Raw genomic sequence first — 18,436 nt, forward strand, 5'->3', positions numbered from 1 at the left:
CTTTACATTACATTCATCTACCACAGACCTATTTGAAGCGTAACTAATTGAAGTTAAATAAGCAATGTCTTAATCAAACTTATCTCAATTGTAAAGCATGTATAAAGGAAATATTTAGAATAAAGCCAATATATAAACTTCCTTTCCGTATAGACGTATTTACATCTAATTCTCCGGAACCGTGGTTAAACTGTTACTTTTTTATTTCATTTTACTACTCGGTTTAATGTTTTGAGGTCGTATAATCATTGTGAAAGGGGTAGCTTATATGACTCATCAGCTCCAAATAGATAATTAAGCTATTAAAGCTGTACCACATGCTACTAGACGTAAGGAGAAGATCACAGAGAAGTTGAACTTTTCAAAACATGTCGTGACTGTATCTAGTAACAAAGAGGGTCACTCCATATTCTCAAAACAAACACGAATCCAAGTCAGAACATAATTGTTTGTACAAGACAATAAAGCGTATGTTATAATGAGTGATAACTTAACTTGAGCGTCGCTCTTCGGGGCAAACTCCCAAATTTTGTCTTTCTGTCAAGAGAGGATCTGTCTACACACTGCATTAATGAAGATCTTGACAATATTGACCGAGAGGCGTACGCCCTGAGACACTGCGAAGGCGAACAGATGCGTTTGCCAGAAGAGTTTTAAGCCGTGCGTTCACACAGTCATATAAACACCAGCTACACTGCACGTTCTAAACCATTCTAAATATGCTTGAAATTTACAGGTGTAAGTGAGCGTGAACATGGTTATTTCACGTGATATTTAAGGTTTATTATGGCGGGGAGTAAGGAAATTTCGTTTTGGGTTGTTGTGCCTTGTCTGGTGGAAGTTTGCCGACGTTTCAGATGTCCTTTCTGCTTCCATCAGCACGGCAATGGTGATGGGCCCTGATGATGGATGCAACAACTACAGTTGAAACGTCGGTACATATCTACCACATTAGGCAGCTTAATATCTCGGGAGGCAGCCATTTTCAGGGTTCATTTAGACATGATGTACAATACTCATACAGATATGGATTAATATTAACTGTGTTGCTATCGTGGTATGTGCATATCCGGTTGCCAGTCGGGTTACCTCGACTAGACAAACGATTCCGACCGGGATATATTGTTTCCGTGATTTCGGGTACGTATGAGGTTCTATTTTCCGTCGCTGTCATCTGACGTGTGTGTGTGTGCGCCTGGTTTAGAAACACGTGTTGCAGATCGTGCTCCGTGCTAAACCTCAAACCACATTTCACATCCCCCAAAAGTATCACCACCTACAGACTAAAAGGAAACACATGGAGACAAATGATGTTTGGCTCCTCGTAAGTTTTTAAATAATTTTAGAATAATTTACAAGTTACACAGGTTTTATTCATCTCACTTAATCCTTATTAAGTCGAAATATTCTCCTAAGTACCCTGTTCTCAAAACCTTTCAGTGTATGCTCTTATCGTGACAGACCATTTTTCAAGCTCATAAAAGAGTAGCAGGCAAAGTTAAAGTTCCGTGTTTTAATCCTTGCGTTAGGTTGCGGATGTGAGAGCAAAAGTTTCTGAAGTCCATGGTAGCAAATCATTCCTAGAATTTAGAAATCTGTCAATTTCCTAGTGAATGCAAGTCAGATTTGTTGACGTTGTTCCAAATTACAGTATTTTACGGTTAACTGGGTCATCAGTTTTCGGGGCAGCCGTTTATTTTGGGTAAATCTTAAAGAACTCTTTGCGTGGAACTTCGCATAACCGGGGCAGCCGCTTAATCGGGCCAAAGTGTTCTGGTCCCGATGTGTCCCAATTAATCGGACCCACTGTATTTGAATTTTGACACATTTCCATGAGACTTGTTAGCTACATTCATGCAATAATTTCGTCCTTCATCCTGGTGACGAGACATGAACCTGTACTTAGTTTTCTTAGCGTTTGCGTCTAGAAACATTTTCTTATTAACTTTGACCCAGAAAATAGCCATCTTCAGTCTCCCCGTCTTGAGAACTTCATATTCTGCTTGTTACTCCCTTGTTGCAAAAAATTCTGCTGGAATTCTATCAATACTTGATTACTCAAACCTTTCATAAATTGTCAATAATGCTCTTAACCTCAAAAAAGGCAGGCTGAAGTTCAAATAGATCAGCTGCATGCATTTTATTATGCCTAACATCATATAACGCACATTAAGTAGGAAACTCTTCACATATTCAAAATACTGATGGAAGTAGCAAGCAAATCAGGATTACATCTTTCACTAAGTTACTTCTTCGTTGGTAGCCCTCTCCAAATACATTTTCGTAGATTTTAAAGAAATACATTGCTGGAATGTGATCTGGATTCAGCTGGCTCATGATAGGTACCAATGACTGATGAAGTATCCGCTTTAATGAACTTTCGGCTTCTATAAACGGCATCAAATGTTTTGACCTGTTGACCAACTATTATCTTTCAGGGAGGGACTCTGCTTCACGAATTCATTTCTTGCTAGCCTTGTCGAATCCTTGTACTTAAACGTTGAGGTTAGATTGCGTAGTCTACGCATGATTTTTATAACTAACTTATCGCAATTTTATGTCCAGTGTTTTATTTAAGGAGAAGTAACTTTTTAACACGTGAGAGTGAATATAATAGTATTACAGGCAGTTTTAATAATTATAATACGAGGTGCGATCGGAAAGTTTCAAGACTGCGCCTATAAAAACCCGTACACTTATCTCAGGTATTAAATTCATCCATCACCCTCGAACTAGTTCCCCTGGGAGTGAACACAACGATCCCAGCGCCGCTGCCAAGCCTGGAAGCATCCCTGGAAATCTTTCTTTGTCAGCCTGTCAAGTACCATCTGCGATTCTGCCTGAATCTCTTCTATCGTCTCAAATCTCCTTCCCTTTAGCTGAATTTTCATCTTTGGGAAGAGGAAGAAGTCACACGGGGCTTAGAAAGGAAGTTGGGGTCGGTTCTTGCAAGATCTTTGAGCTCCTGACAAACGAGAAGTCGATTCTGCTTCTGGTCCTCAGACAGGATGCGTCGCATGTGGAGTTCTTCCTTTAGAATCAGCTGACAGGTCCCATAGCCTATCCCAACAATGTCGCACAAGTCGTTGATGGTACGACGTCGATCTTCGTGAATGGCCTGCCGAATCTTCGTAACATTTTCGGGCGTTGTGCTCGAAGATGGTCGTCCAAAACGCTCGTCATCATCGACAGAGGTTCGGCCATTTTTAAAACGTGAATGCCACACAAAAGTTTGTGCACGACCCATTGCGGACTCCCCAAATGCTTGCTTTAGCATTTCATAGGTTTCCGTAGCCGTTTTGGCGAGTCTTTGGCAAAATTTGATTTGTTCATGAAAATTCGCCATTCCGAATTCGTAGGAGGGTCGGTGTAATGCACTACCAAAACGCCCGTAACTAAGAAACAAATGCTAATTCGATGGTGCCGGCTGGCACACTGATTCACTATGAATGTAGGCCGCACCCCCTAGCGGCAGAAGCTCGTACTACATCCGGTTCGCCCTCTATTGACACAGTCTTGAAACTTTCCGATCGCACCTCGTAAGAGTAATAAATAATACTAATTATTATAGGAGCAACTGGAACTGTCTCCAAGACACTTAGAAAATATTTGGCCAACATCCCGGGCGAACACGACATCAGGGAACTTCAGAAAACTGCCATTTTAGGATCTTCATACATCACTCGAAAGACGCTGTCGTAAAATATGTAGTCATCTCTAACAATAAAACTATATAATACATGTAACACGTATTAAAAACAAAATGTATTTCGGAAATAGCTGCTGCACTATGTACCTTAGGTACAAGGTTTGCCTCGGGTACATGGAAGTAAATATACTGTAAAATGGTGAATAGATGGGATAATAATATTAATAATAAAGTAACGTTTATGAAATAGTTATTAAAAAGTGCATTTATATTAAATATTACACAGCAAGATTCAGAGCCGTAATTCAGTACCGACGGAACTGGGTTCATACGAAATGAAAGCAATTTTAACATTACATATCAATTTATTTCCTTGTTTGTAATGAAATTAACAAAGAAAGCAGAAAGTAAATCCTGCCTTTTAAATTGCCACTTCAGACTATATTTATTCTTAGTACATTCATGTTCGTATGGTGAAGATTTCTCAGTGACTGTATGTAGTGTTCAGTACATAATCTAAACAGATGTCCGAAGTCCCCCCACCCGCACCCGTACAAAGCGACGGCGACGATCCTTCAGCCAACTCTCAGCTCGGAGCCCTCGCCAAACGATGACAGCGACGCAAAGCGTCGACGACGAAGAATTTTCGTCAATAAACAGCATGAGACAGAAAATGTCTCTCAGCGACTGAAAATTGGCTCAAGTAATTTTACGTTCAATTTACCAATGAGGAAGACTAAATTTAACGTATGTGACGAAAAACAGGAAATAGAAATACAAACAAACAAGTCAACACTGACGTTTTAGGCTTACATATTGTTCAATGTCCACAGTATTTATTACAAAATCTTCCACATGACACATCCGACTTTACCCCTCCATGTGTATAAAAATAAAAAATCTTAACAGACCGAAAATAAATTAGTTGCTAAAACGACACACTGCAGCTCCATGCTGTTTGCATGAAGACACTTAACGCCTATTTATATAGGAACGTAAAGACAACGACACGAGCCCTTGCCGATTTTCCAGAAAATATTATTCAACGTTTTTCAATGGAACTGTTTAGGAAAAATATCGTTGGGGACGTAAGTTGGGCGAGACTCGTTCGTGGAACGGACGAGCCGGGAGTCAATATAAACAGTTCCATTGAAAAACGTTGAATAATATTTTCTGAAAAATCGGCAAGGTCTCGTGTCGTTATCGTTACGTTCCTATACGTACAAATAGACCCTAAAACGGTTGTTGCTTTACGTGCTATTTTTATTTCAGGTCTCTTTATAAATAAAATCTGTAAAATATACATTTCAGGCTTACGGCTTCTCAGAATTCTAATTCACATCTGGTACGAAATTTTGAAAGCCTCCGCTACATCGCCATGTTTCGTTGTTTGCGACTTTTTGGTGTTTCAAAATTTTCGTGCCCCAAAGTCGTCCTTTAACTTTCCATTAAAAATTATCAATGTAAAAACCCCGTTGCTTTTTTTATTTTAATTCTCTTTGTGTCAGCATCGGGTATTGGTGGGTGTTCCAGTGAAGTTCTCTATGGGAATACTACGCATTGTCGTCGAAGTGGCTTTCTGCTTTGAAGAGCTTGCCCGTTATTCATTTCTCCCACATGTTGTAACCCTGCTCCTAAAACACCACTCGTCCGTCCGTCCGTCACGCATTCCTAGCCCTATTTCAGTCCTTAACGTACTTCTGTGTGAATGCTGCCTAAATTAGGCGTTGGCCATTGCTTCTTCTGTTTTCATGTTCAAATCCAAAAATATCTTACAGCACACAAATACAGAGGAGAATAAATAATTCCAAATAATTATATAGAATTCTTTAAAATTCGAAGATACTTGTTTTTAATTGCTTTGATGTACATTCTATTCATACTGCTAAGACGAAAGTTAGGAACATCTTGTTCAGTGACGTCATCGACAGTTACTTTTTTACGAACAGGTAGAGTAGCGTACGTTCAGGCTTTGGAAAATAATTCTACTGCTGGAAAGAGCTTATTGATATTCAGAGGGAATGATTTTATTTTCCTTTCTTCGTACATTACATATTTTTCTTGTTTTCCCACGTTCCTTACATATCCTGTTCCCGTAAATTTCAACTTAAAACAGTTCAAGTCCGAGCCATGTTTCTCACCACGTAATTTCAGCGCCTTAGCTATCCTATTTTAACAACAAAAATTCGCCTATTTTTAGCATCATTGTGAAAGTAGAAGATTCTGCTATCTTTCGTAAAAGCTGCAAATTGTTTCATTCATGTGAGCGCAACCAACCACGCGTCATACCAGACTACATCAGCCATCAGCGTAATTTTCCGCTCTCAAAAAATAAAGAGTTATTTGTCATAAAAGCAGAGATAACACTAACAAGCAAACAACGCTGTTATTTGTGTTTTGACCTGAGAATTTAATTCCTGGTAACATCATCATCATCGTGAAGTGTAGTTGAATCACTTCTTATTCGCAATTTTTCTCTATTTAAAGGTGAGCCTGACAGTTACATTTTCCGTATAAAATACGCAAGTTTAAAAGGCTTTGTATATAATCTAAAAATAAGTTATTTTACTGACAATATAATCATTATCATTATATATATGTGCAACATATGTAAACAATCACATCCCGTATTACGAGCGTTAAACATTTTAAAATTTATATTATTAGTATTATTAAAAATATATTCAACAAAAACGCTCCAAGTCAATCGCAAAATCCTCATTCTTCGTCTTCTTCCAAACTCCATGGAAAAAGAAGTCAATAGAAATCAAGAAATTTAAGTCATTCTTTGGGTCCTGGAGGTTGAATATCAAGTTAACAAGAGGGCGCCATGGAACCCCTTTCTAATCTAGATGAACCCATCCTAAACGCCATATCGTATTTATTTAAGAAACTCCTCAAAAATATCTTCCCATTTACGCCTTCAAAAATTATGTATGCATTTCTTGTGTCTTCCAATCGCACCCATCACCCTTATGAAATTCGTGAAAGTGCAATGTATGAAGATGTTCATCATGCCAATTTCTCCTTTCTCCTGCACCGCGTGTCCCTTAAACGTTGGTCCTAATATTCATCTTCCAACGACAGCCGATGGATAATTCCTTGCAGTTTGCATCCACCAGCACCTGATCGTCTCACGTGTTCCTACAAGACTCGTTTCTTACTTTCATCATTTTGTATAATTATTATTATGATAATTATTTCCTTTCATTTGATTTATATTTAAAGAAATATCAGTTCCTAAAGACGAAACGAAATTAGGATCTACAATCGTATACGAGAAAATGAAACAAAATCACAAATTAATTTTGTGTCACTATATTCCAACTTTTCCCGGGTCGTAGCCGCGCGGTCTGAGGCATCATGCTTCGGACCGGTGATACGGAATGCGCGCTGGTTCGAGTCTCGGTGAAAGAAATTTTCTCATAAGCTTTCGACCAGTGTATGGGACCGGTGCCAACCCAGCATCGTGAGGAAACAATGAGTAGCGTAATCCGGTCAGGAAAGCTGGCAATGGCTGGTGGTTCGTCGTGCTGACCACACGTCACCCTATATCTGGTTGGATGATCGTTCACCTCTGCTTAGGCATGTGAACGTGAGACCAGTAATCAAGCTAGTCGGCTTTGGCTCTCTGGAGCTGTTACGCCACGGATTATTATATTCCAACTTTCATTCAGATATTTTATAATATTCGATTACTAAGGCAAGGGGTGTGCAAAACACTCTGTTGCGATGTCCTGTAAAAGTCCTAGAAATCTCCCTGTACGACAAAAAACATTATTTTTTTCTGCGAATTTATACACTGAGGATTTATGCGGCTAACCGAGGACCGTGCTCTGTTTTATGATCTGTAATTCCTACGCTTCCCCCCACTCTCAAACACAAGAGATCCACCAGCATTGAATTCTATCCAAACAGAAGGGCATTGTGCCATCGATTGTAAGAATGAGTCTGTAAACAGACGTAAAGAGCTCAGCGTCATTTTTAAGTGGACTGCACTTCAACTTTATTTGTAGATCCAGAAGATGCCACTAGTTCGCCGAATAAGAAAGAATCCAAAAAAATGCATTTTAATACATCAATCTCAGAGTTCTGCACAGCTGGGCTTTCGGGCCTCATGGTGCACTAGACTGTCACATTTTGCCTGAGACCGACAAGGACATCTCTGTTGTCACTTAAGGGTCGAACAAGCAAGGCATTTGAAGATGGCTGCCTCCATTAGCGCGATCCCATGATGGTGAAGGCAGTGAGCTCATCTGAAACGTCGGTCAGTACCTGTACAAGTCTTCATGGTGCAAAATTCCACAATACACGTATCTTCATACACCTCTGGAGTACTTAAAATGTCTCCAGGCAATAAATTTGCTAATAAATTTTGTGTGACAAAATACAGCCTCTCAAGTTGAGAACTGAAATGTTCTGCTAAACAGTTAACATATTGTTTCCTAGTGCTGTGGAGAGGTAGTTTGAACAAGCAGATCGTTTGATCTCGAGAAAGAAATCCGAACGTGAAATGATTAGTGTCTTCATGTCAGATTAGCAACCACTGGCATGGATATAGTTGCTTCTAAGCATAACCTGGCGGTAGTTCCGCCCTCCCCTGCGTTATAGATGAACCGCTTTGTTATCTGTGAGGAGTCAACGTCGAACTTCGCGATCTTGGTGACGTCGCAAATTTCCTGTCCTTCGATTGACTCATTCGAAGGTTAGTTCATTTGCCAACCGGCGTTTAGGAAACTTCTGATGCGGAAATCGAGTGTCCTTTAATACGCTGTTCTCACTTCCCACGTATAGAAGGTGCATGTATGAATATTCCCGATTTGTAAGCATCGTCGTTGATGGAAATTAATGAAATTGTTGTAAGAAATAAGTAAACAACAAATAATATATATGTATGTTTCTAAAAAAATTACCAAATAATAGCACGTTGTTATTCCTTCAGAATGACAAGTCCTGTGTATATTTTGGTCTGTTTACTTGCTGCAGGAGAAACCAACGCGATCTTGGTATCATTAGTGACATCAGTGGAAAACAAAATTAAAATCTCTCGTATCTTAGGACACGACGGAGATCTCATGTTTACACTTGTTTTTTATTACACTACAAAAAGGAAGCAGTGACCATAACTCTAAGTTGAATGTTTTGTTTCGTCCGCAGATTTCTTGCAATCTGGTGGCCCCTCAAGTGCCAGATCACCAAGCGGCGGGCCCGCTTCATGATCTTCTTCATCTGGGTGATCGCCCTCACCACGACGATCCCCTGGGCCCTTTTCTTTGACCTGGTGATCATCTTCAACGACGCACCGGACGTCCAGCTCTGTGTGGAAGTGTGGCCAGACGCCCTGGACGGCACGCTGTACTTCCTCATTGCCAACCTACTGTTCTGTTACATCCTGCCCATGATTCTTATATCCCTGTGTTATATCCTAATCTGGGTCAAGGTCTGGAAACGCACAATTCCTACAGACACAAAGGACGCTCAGATGGAGAGGATGCAACAGAAATCCAAGGTCAAAGTCGTCAAGATGCTGGTGGCTGTCGTCATATTGTTCGTGCTGTCGTGGTTGCCGCTGTACGTCATATTCGCACGGATCAAGCTGGGAGGGGACGTCGAGATGTGGGAAGACGACATCCTGCTGGTGGCAACGCCAATCGCCCAGTGGCTCGGCGCGTCCAATTCTTGCATAAACCCGATTCTGTACGCCTTCTTCAACAAGAAATATCGGAAAGGCTTCATCGCCATTTTGAAGAGCAGGCGCTGCTGCGGACATCTGAGGTACTACGAGTCCGTTGCCATGTCCTCCACTACGAGCATGCGCAAATCGTCTTACTACGTCAACAACAACAACTCGTCAACACGACGCCCTCCTGGTCAAGACACGTCCGTGTCTTACATCTTCAACAATACCGGAGTCTAGGAGCAAATTGGGCTCGTGATCTTGGATTAACCGAAATTTATATTCCCACCACATCCAGGGAAATGATGTCTTAAGAAGGAAATCCCTTCATTAGCATCTTTGTATTGGCGACGATCTGCCATTGTTTTGCAGTTGTGCGGCCCTGGTTAGCTTCTGGTTGCTGGAGCTCGCGGGTAGCCTTTTTCGGTGGTGCAGACCGAAGCGGTCAGCTGTCTGGTCCCCGAGCTCAGGTCCAGTCGAGATTACAAGGTTAAAGGGTCGAATCAGGTTGGCCTGGATCGTTGAAGGGGGCTCAGAGCTCAAAGGTCAATAGAGAAATGTTAAATATAATAACATTAATGTAACAGGGTAAAATTTATTGTTCGTTTTACGATCCGACGGGCGATTCTAATGAAATATTTATTTCAAGCATATTTCCATACGTTTTCCGATAAATTGTTTTCAGTTTGATGCAAAGATAGCATCGATATTTTATCATCTATATTATGAAGCCATCATATTTTCAAATTATTACGTCTCTATAATGTATATACCGTACAATATGTTAAGGAAAGTTAATCAGACACCTGAATTACATTTTATTTTCGAAAAAAGAAACATTTCTAAATATGCATTTAGTTGTCAAACTTCTGCAATATAACACTAAGAAATAAGTATTTAAATAATTACTAATAATTAATGTGTCTAGAACAAAACAGGTGAAGCGCATGAAATGAAAGGAGTTTGTAGTGAACGCGACCCCAGCGCCAGTGCTTGAAAGTCGCCGTTGTGGACCAAGAGCTTTATTTGTTGGCAAACACCGCGCACCTAACCTAACCTATCCATACAGTGTTGCTTAACTATGTAGACATATAACACAATTTTAGTGCATTAGTGAAAATGTTTAGTGGCATTAAAGCATTGTATAGTTGCATGCGTCTCTAAAAATTCGCGTTGGTCATCGACTAGTATTGTAATTATATTTAATCTTAAATTAGAAACTCAGTAGACGGTCACCTTGGTACTCTATTTTAAATAATTTGTGGTACGGGAGAAAATCTAATAAATTGTTACTGTACATTTTAATATTAATAACAAAGTTAGTTTTATATAAAACTGTAAGGATATGGCTGAGCCATGTTACATGCAATTTACCATTTCCAGTTGATTTGCATTTTTATTTATGTGGTACAGGTGATGATTCAAGGCACTGGAACTACGGAACAGAAACGTGAAAAAGAAAAATTATCTGACATTGAAAATTAGCGATTGTAAATTCGCGTTTCGCTGAATACGCTAATGGCGTTCCGACTTCCAGGTACAGTCAAAAGAAACCACCATTAAATGACCTTGTCTAAAAGTTGATAAACGCGATTTCTTAACGTGGGAAAAGTGCGGATAATATGTCATAACGCACAATGGTACATAGTAGCCTTATTGCATACAATAATTATCGTGTAACTTTTCTGAAATTAGTGATTGTTTAGAAATTCGTATCTTTAATGCATGTATGTAATATATGTTGCTGTATTCAGTTTAATTTTATAGCTGCTTGCATTATATGTCGTATGACGTATTCGCTTTAATAACCTCAGATTAACTTCTTAAATATCCTTTTCGAATTAATCGTGTTCCAGGCCAGTGTCCGTGGTCACATAAGCCCGTCGTTTGTTTTCGTAGTAAGTATTCAAGTTATTTCATTTTGTGGTAGGTGAAATTTATAGAATGTGTTGAAAATTAATGACAGCCTTTACACAGAAAGTTGGACACAAATTTTAAAGTGAAATAACTTTTCGTGGTAACGAAACTTTGCATGGTCTCCTTATAAGATTTTTGTTGAATGGGAAGGACGATGTTATATTCAGGATTTCTAGAATTAATTGACTCATAGAAAATTAAAAAGCTATGAATCTGATGATATAGCGTTTTGAATTGTGTATTTTGTTTCCGGTAATGACGTGTCGTTTTGTGATTAGTGGCGAGTGTCCGTTCATACAGGCAAAGTTGTTAAAAGCGAGTTACACTCTTTGGGGACACCAAATGAAAACACTTATCGATATCGACCAGAAGAGTGGTTATGTTGCCCCTCATGTGTCGAGATCACTGCCGAGTAGCGACTGAAACAGGCTTACAGACCCGCAATAAGGAACGCGTTGTCTGTATGAAGCTTCATAAAACGTTACACGCGTCTAGATTCGTCTTTGTTTAACAGCTTCTTCGCAGGCACTACATTCATTTTACTCGCATAGAAACTTATCTTGTCACATAAAGAATATTTTGTACAAAGGACTTCGTTTCTCCTCATACAATGTGCAAACCTCATGGTAGCTGTAGATTGTGGTAAATCGTTTCGTCGTATTTTTTAACAGATTGAGAAGCCAGTTGAAGCCTAATGGCTGTGCGCAGGTACTGCAAACTAGGCTTAACAACTTTGACAACTGAGGCCGTTATCCAGCTCACTAATTTTGTGTCCATTCGGGTAAACAACATTTAGAAAAAAACAACTGCTACTAGCTGCTTTGATCTTCAGGGTGGATCTAAGATACACGCAACAAAACTTAAAAAGGATTTTTTAGTGTTTTCGACGTAATGACCTTACTTATTAACACGTGAACTAATTTGTGTAATTGCCCCTCATTTTAATGTTGAGTTACCAAATTTACCATTTGAACACGTCAGAATTTGCGCATTCTTGTCTCACTACGTAGTAGACAACAGAATGAATCTGAGTAGCATTGTTTAAATGTGAGTGATTTGTTAGTAAAGTATGGTCACTCAGAACGACCGACCATCATATTCAGATTCAGAGCGTGGTTCTCAAGGGTGCATGCCCACACACACGTTTGCTTCATTTTCTTTTCCTTTCCTTTCATGCGTCAATTCAGTGGTATAGCAGAGTTTTTCTTGTCCGACGTGTCAGAGCGTCTGCTTTAAACTGATCGTGCGCAGAATTTCTAAGCAACTTAGATAAAAATTTCCACAAGAGAGAAATGTATAAATCTTTTAAGTGTCGTAGTCCGTGAAACCACTTAGATAAATTGGTGCAACTTTGTGCTGGTCTGTTCGGCTCAGTGATGGGTATTTCATTAGCACAGAAAAATTGTATTGTATTTTGCCACTGTTGTCATAGTTTTAGGAAATAAAATTGTATGACGAGAGATTTTAAATTGTTTAAAAAAAAACAACTTAGCGTGTAATTGCTAATAATGTTCTCAGGTTGTAAAATATGCATTCCAAGGACATTTAATTATCTTGAAACACACAAAGATGGAGATTCGATTTCGGGTAGGAAAAATGAAAAGATCGAATTTATTGGTATCAATAGCATTGCTGTTATTGATATATGAAATGCATATAAGTTACCTTAATATGTTGTATCTTGTGCACTGTAAATATGAACTACTATTAGTCTTGTCTATAGATCGTACTTGGTACGTGGATGTACGTATATCCACACCAGTTCTGACTTAATTATTTCCTACAACATTATTATCATGTGTTTAGATTTATACATGGAAAATTTACTGAATGTGGTCTGCGTAAAATAAAATTTCGGTATTGGAAAGGAATTCTACGGTATTAAGATTTGAGAATGAAAAAGACGGAGAAGTTTGTTTGGCAGAATAACATTATAAAATGTGAGTTCAGCATATTAACAACTATAAAATGTAACCACTAAAAGTACCATTACGTCAAACTTAACGTTATTTACACATCAGTCACGTCCGCTTCAAGAACTCTTCTAATATGTCAAATATGGGGTACAATTACTGGTTAATTATTAATTATACTTCAGAGGAAGAAATGAGTCAGATATTGATGGCAGTAGACAACTTCTGTGCTTAAGGCGTGGATTCAGTGAGGAACACAGCGTTTTGTGAAAACCCAATGGACGTTATATAACTCTTTTTGTATTAAGATTTTGTAAAATCTGAAGAAAACTATTTATATTAAATTATTTTATTTTCGACTTACTACACGAATTCAGTGTGTGAAATTATGTTTTCTCATTTTGTAAATTTTTTACATTCAGCTAGCAGCTAGCTGTACTTCATTTTGGTTTTGTTTGGAAAAGTAACAAGTTTTTGTTCGAGAATACTTCAGTATTTTTGTTGTTTATAGATTTTGTTGCTATCTGTTTGTAGACAGCTAACTGAGGACACGTTTTGGATGGAGGTCCATGGAAATGAGACGTACTTGCAACGACATTACGAGTGTTCAACATCCCTGAGAAAGGCAGTGCGCAAGTCGAATGACACGGGCGTCAGCCCCATGCAGTTACGGTCCACTGTTTCCTAGACTTTCGATTCTTGCACCTTAAAGACATCTACTCCTGAAGAAGTTAAAAATGTGTATCAAATTCCATTGTGAAGGTCGTGTCTTCATACCACATGTTCATTATATGTGTCATGTTGTTTCTATGTTGAGACCTCGGTGCGCTGGCACGTCATGAACAGACTGAGGATTTATGTATTATTTCTCACATCAACTCGAAAAGAGTCCAAATAAATACGCACAAAAACTGAACTATTTTTCATCTGTGTAAGTTTGTTTGCTGTTTCATGTTACTCTTGTAGTCATGTTGGTAACAGCGTATTGTCCGGAGTCAGGAGTTTTTTAAGATTCAGAATATTAAGACTTTAATTAACTGTGTTTGTCCCGTTTTGTGAATGTTTTAGAGAATTTGGAGATCTGTTTTCTTGTACACATCTACGCGTCCTAGACTTACTTTGTTCGGTACTCCATTTTGTAACGCTAGAATGCGTTTGAGCAGGATATAAGTAAAAACTGTTTTAAACCATAACCCTTTTCTTGTTCAGTAGTATTTGTAAATGAAAATAAATACTAAATATGTAATAAAATGGCAACAAGGTTGTTTATGAATCTACATTTTTCTTTGAAATATATGGTATGGTATTGTACATTTTCCACACACAGAATTTTAATATAATATATAAATTAAAAACGCGATCATTTCAGAAGATCAGGGCTGAATTCACGTGTCGAATATAAAAAATATGAAGTGTGTTTAATAGCATCGACATGAAAATATGGAAAATATAGCTTTCATAATTAAAGGTGATATAAATACTACCAACTTATATGAAAGTATGAAAACCGTACCCAGTGCTTGTAAAGCGGATTCCCCACATATATTCTGACTGCTACATTAGAATCAATATAGTACGTAAATTGGGTATCCAAATGTCCCAGAAATTCCATGCAGGTAAAATATAAAAGTAGTTATAAATTCTCTTGTATCCAGATCTGTTTATACTTCGTAAGAATTTCATAAGTTTTCCTCACACCACTACCAACCTTGAAAGTAAGACACACAAATACAATCTTCCACATGAAGTAGCAACGATATTAATTGGTAAGAGGGGAATTTCTATGTCCTCTGTAGCCTTTCGACAGAGAACATTCTGGTGACACGTGACAATGTTATTTACATTGTACGTAACTTAGTAATTTCGTCTTTGCGTTTTTTTCAGAAGGAAACGCATTTGGATTTTATGGAAAGGCATACTTTGAAGTGGATAGAATACTGTTATGTATTCATTAATTCTAACGTAACACTTGGAGATAAATCCTCAGTCTAGTTTCGGAACAGTGGGACTGTATAGCGTGTAATAGCAGATGTTGGAAATATTTTACGCCCGGTCACTTGTTGCTTCAAAACACTTTCCTGTCCACTGCATTAAGAAGCAGACAAGCCGATATCTGTCACAACTGTAAACTATGTGATAAGACGTTTCTTTTCCGAGAAGTAGATTTAAATTAATTTTCCCGATTAATTGTTCATCAGATAATGATGCTATATGGTAATGTGAAGCTTTAATGAGTAAGAATCCATGGCTTTTAGGTAATCTTAGTGCATAGTTTAACGTCACTTTAGAGACATATTACGTATTTAACGATGTATCATGTATCGTTTTTGGTGCTGAAAAGCAAACAATGCAGTTGGCCTAAGCCTCAATCTGTAGGCAATTTGAAAGTGTGACCACACTTATAAATGGTGATTGATATAGCATAGCATAGTTACTCTTCGCTGTCATAGTCCAGACGAGAACATATTACGTGTTATGTACAGTTGCAACATGCATTGTATAATGTTTGACTAATGTTGTTTAGTGATGAATGTACATTTAAGGAAATCGTTTTAGAAGTTATAAAAGGTGATGATGATGATGATATGTTACATTTGAAGTTTGTATGAATGTAATAAAAATAATTTAGTTTTATAAATATAAATATAAGACTTGAGCTGTGTCCACACGCAAGAATATGGCGTGTACCAAAATGTAGTGTTTCTATATGAGATTTCCAGACTGTGAAAGTAATAATATTCTTACATGTAGTAATATTGTTACAAGGTCGAATCGATTGAAACCGTGTGTGTAGTCAAAATGAAGCTTGATTTGTGAGAAATACAAGTTTGAGAGCGTGGCATTTGGTTTATCGACCAGACAATCACTCAAATTATTTTGTTTCATCCTTAGCAATGTCAGTTGGCGTTCGAAAAAGGTTATTCAACGAGGATGCAAAAATTTTATGTAGGCCTGAGAGAAATTTCCGAACGAAGGAGAATAATGGCTGTTAGAAGAATGTGACGACCAGGAAGGACTGAAATGGTCCGCGGGTCCACGGTCACAAAATCTTCATCCTCATTTTTCCATTAGAAAGTCTACGAAACTGACATTTAATGTACAAAATGTAACCATAAGCAAGGAAAGATTTTGTTCTACTTGTATATGGTTGTACATGGAGCAATGCAGAGATTTATGGCAGTGAAACACGTTCAGTAACAGCCCATTTAAGAAGAAGATTTGAACTGAGTGTCACATATTAGCAAACACCACCTCAGTCCCTTTTCACAACGGCGTAAGGCGTCCTCAGATTGCGAATGGAAGTGACGGCTACAGATGTTAACGACAGCTGCGAATATATTAAATACTTCTTATAAATACGTAAAATAATATATTTCTACAGGTGCTTTAGAAATTATTTATGTTACAAACATAGACTTAATACATTTGTTTGTGTACGTATGCACATGTGTATATATACACAAGAACGTTATATGTTACTTCCTGTTTGGATGAATTATGCCAGTATTTGATCGATACCTGATACATTATATCTTTCCAAATTTGCAATAAGTCTCAGCCTCAAAGCAACAAGACTCAGGAAGTAATTGATACGTTGTTTGTATTTCAACCAGCCTAATATCGTTACGACATGAAGGAACGGAAAAAGAATCTGATGGAAATAATTCTTTCTCTTATAGAAATTAATGGGAAAATCTACAAGCAGATCACCATCTTAAATATATTTATGCCTTAATAAATTCGCATCATATTTTTGTTCTTACTGTTTGTTTCAATAATAACATAACTTTCTAGCAACTTTTATCACCAGCATTTATTTAAGACGTATTATGCCAGACGAGTTTCAGTTCCATGCATTTGTCCGGATTGGCTCTCTGTTTCTTTCAGGCAAACGTCCAAATGTATCGTCCAAGAAATTGTAAAACGCCACAATTATTTCTCGTTACATATTAAAATCACAATTAAATATAATCTAAAATACGAGAGTGTTCATAATTTAATGAATACTAACGTCAACCATTGTAATAAATTGTAAATTTACTTTCACTGCTCATATGTGTTATCTCCCTTGTAATTATGTTTAATAATATAACAAAAACATCACAAAAGTTTGGCATCTAGATGCAATGTAAATATTTTACATTTTTAAATCAAGCAGAAATCATTAAATAAATAATATGTCCCAGACACCAATGTGCTCTTAGATTTAATCACCAATACGGATTTAACCATGTGCCGTAATGTATTAGTGGGTTGGTAAGACTGAGACTCGGCAAAGAAAAAAAAAGTGCCGACTGTAGTGAGCGCCCTCTTATGTAACAGCTTCGACAAAACACCACCTAGCGACAAGAGCTCTCCCAGTTTACTACGGACCGAACCATTCGTAAGTGCCAAGCGACGCGGAGGACGCCCATTTCCGCATAACCTACAAAATGGACAGATCATCTACACCTCAAAATCACTGGAAGATGGGACAGAATTTCAACTCAGTTAAAAGCGAGGTAAAATGTAAATCCTAAAACATAAACAGTATATTTTTGCTTATATTTACCAAGTAATTAACTGTGATTTTAACGTGTAACATTACTTAATTGTGACATTTTAACAATTTTTACGACGATACATTTTAACACGTAACGTTGAACCAAACCTAGAACAACTGAGGATAACTCATGGGGTTGAAACACGCCTGGCATCATACGCTGTAAATAAATGCTACTTAGTGACAAACGTGGACAGAAATTTTTGTTATGGTTACGTTCTACTACACGTGAAGACTGATTCACGTTTTGCGTTGTGTGTGTTACTACCATTTATCTGACTGGTATTCTGGAGCTACCACAATTTAGCCTGTTTCACGTATCTAATAATTTTCAGCATTCGTCTTCTGCTTGAGATCATAATGACGGCCTGTAATGTCTTTAGCTGAGATATTGACATTCCCTAGCATTTTCTCGTCCTATACATCACCACAATGTTATTCAAAATTATTAACGTTTTCAAACCCGATTTAGATTCTAATATGAATGTCCTCTTAACCTATTTATCGTTTAGTCTCTTCGCATCAAATATCTTAATAATATTAGACTTCTGTACTGCTCGTTAACTTGCTGGTAGCTTTCTCCATACTTTTTCTCAGGTACCAAATGTGACCAGTATTGCAGTCAGCCCCTTTAAAGATAGCACATGAAATGTTCTTTGTTTTCGACCTTTGTCCATCAAGACGTGATGAGTGTGATGGTCTATTATCTCCATCAACAACATTGAACTGCATTTAAG

General features: G+C 37.9%; 1 protein-coding gene and 1 long non-coding RNA gene across 2 annotated transcripts in view; both read left to right on the forward strand.

Moving 5' to 3' along the window:
• The window catches only part of LOC110832520 (neuropeptide SIFamide receptor), a 301,297-nt gene extending 288,183 nt beyond the window's left edge, over positions 1 to 13,114 (forward strand). The window contains exon 3 of the mRNA XM_087344703.1: positions 8,807 to 13,114. Within this exon, the coding sequence (XP_087200829.1) occupies positions 8,807 to 9,566 (760 nt within the window). The 3' untranslated portion in view covers positions 9,567 to 13,114. The remainder of the gene's footprint in view (positions 1 to 8,806) is intronic.
• Positions 13,115 to 13,841: 727 nt separating this feature from the next.
• LOC110840496 (uncharacterized) overlaps positions 13,842 to 18,436 on the forward strand; it is a 167,188-nt gene continuing 162,593 nt past the window's right edge. The window contains exon 1 of the long non-coding RNA XR_015534040.1: positions 13,842 to 17,658. This is a non-coding gene — a long non-coding RNA (uncharacterized LOC110840496). The remainder of the gene's footprint in view (positions 17,659 to 18,436) is intronic.

This window comes from Zootermopsis nevadensis, unplaced genomic scaffold, assembly GCF_977971745.1.
Source record: "Zootermopsis nevadensis isolate Lab colony 2312 unplaced genomic scaffold, Znev_1.0 Znev_ptg000008l, whole genome shotgun sequence".
Lineage (NCBI taxonomy): Eukaryota > Metazoa > Arthropoda > Insecta > Blattodea > Termopsidae > Zootermopsis > Zootermopsis nevadensis.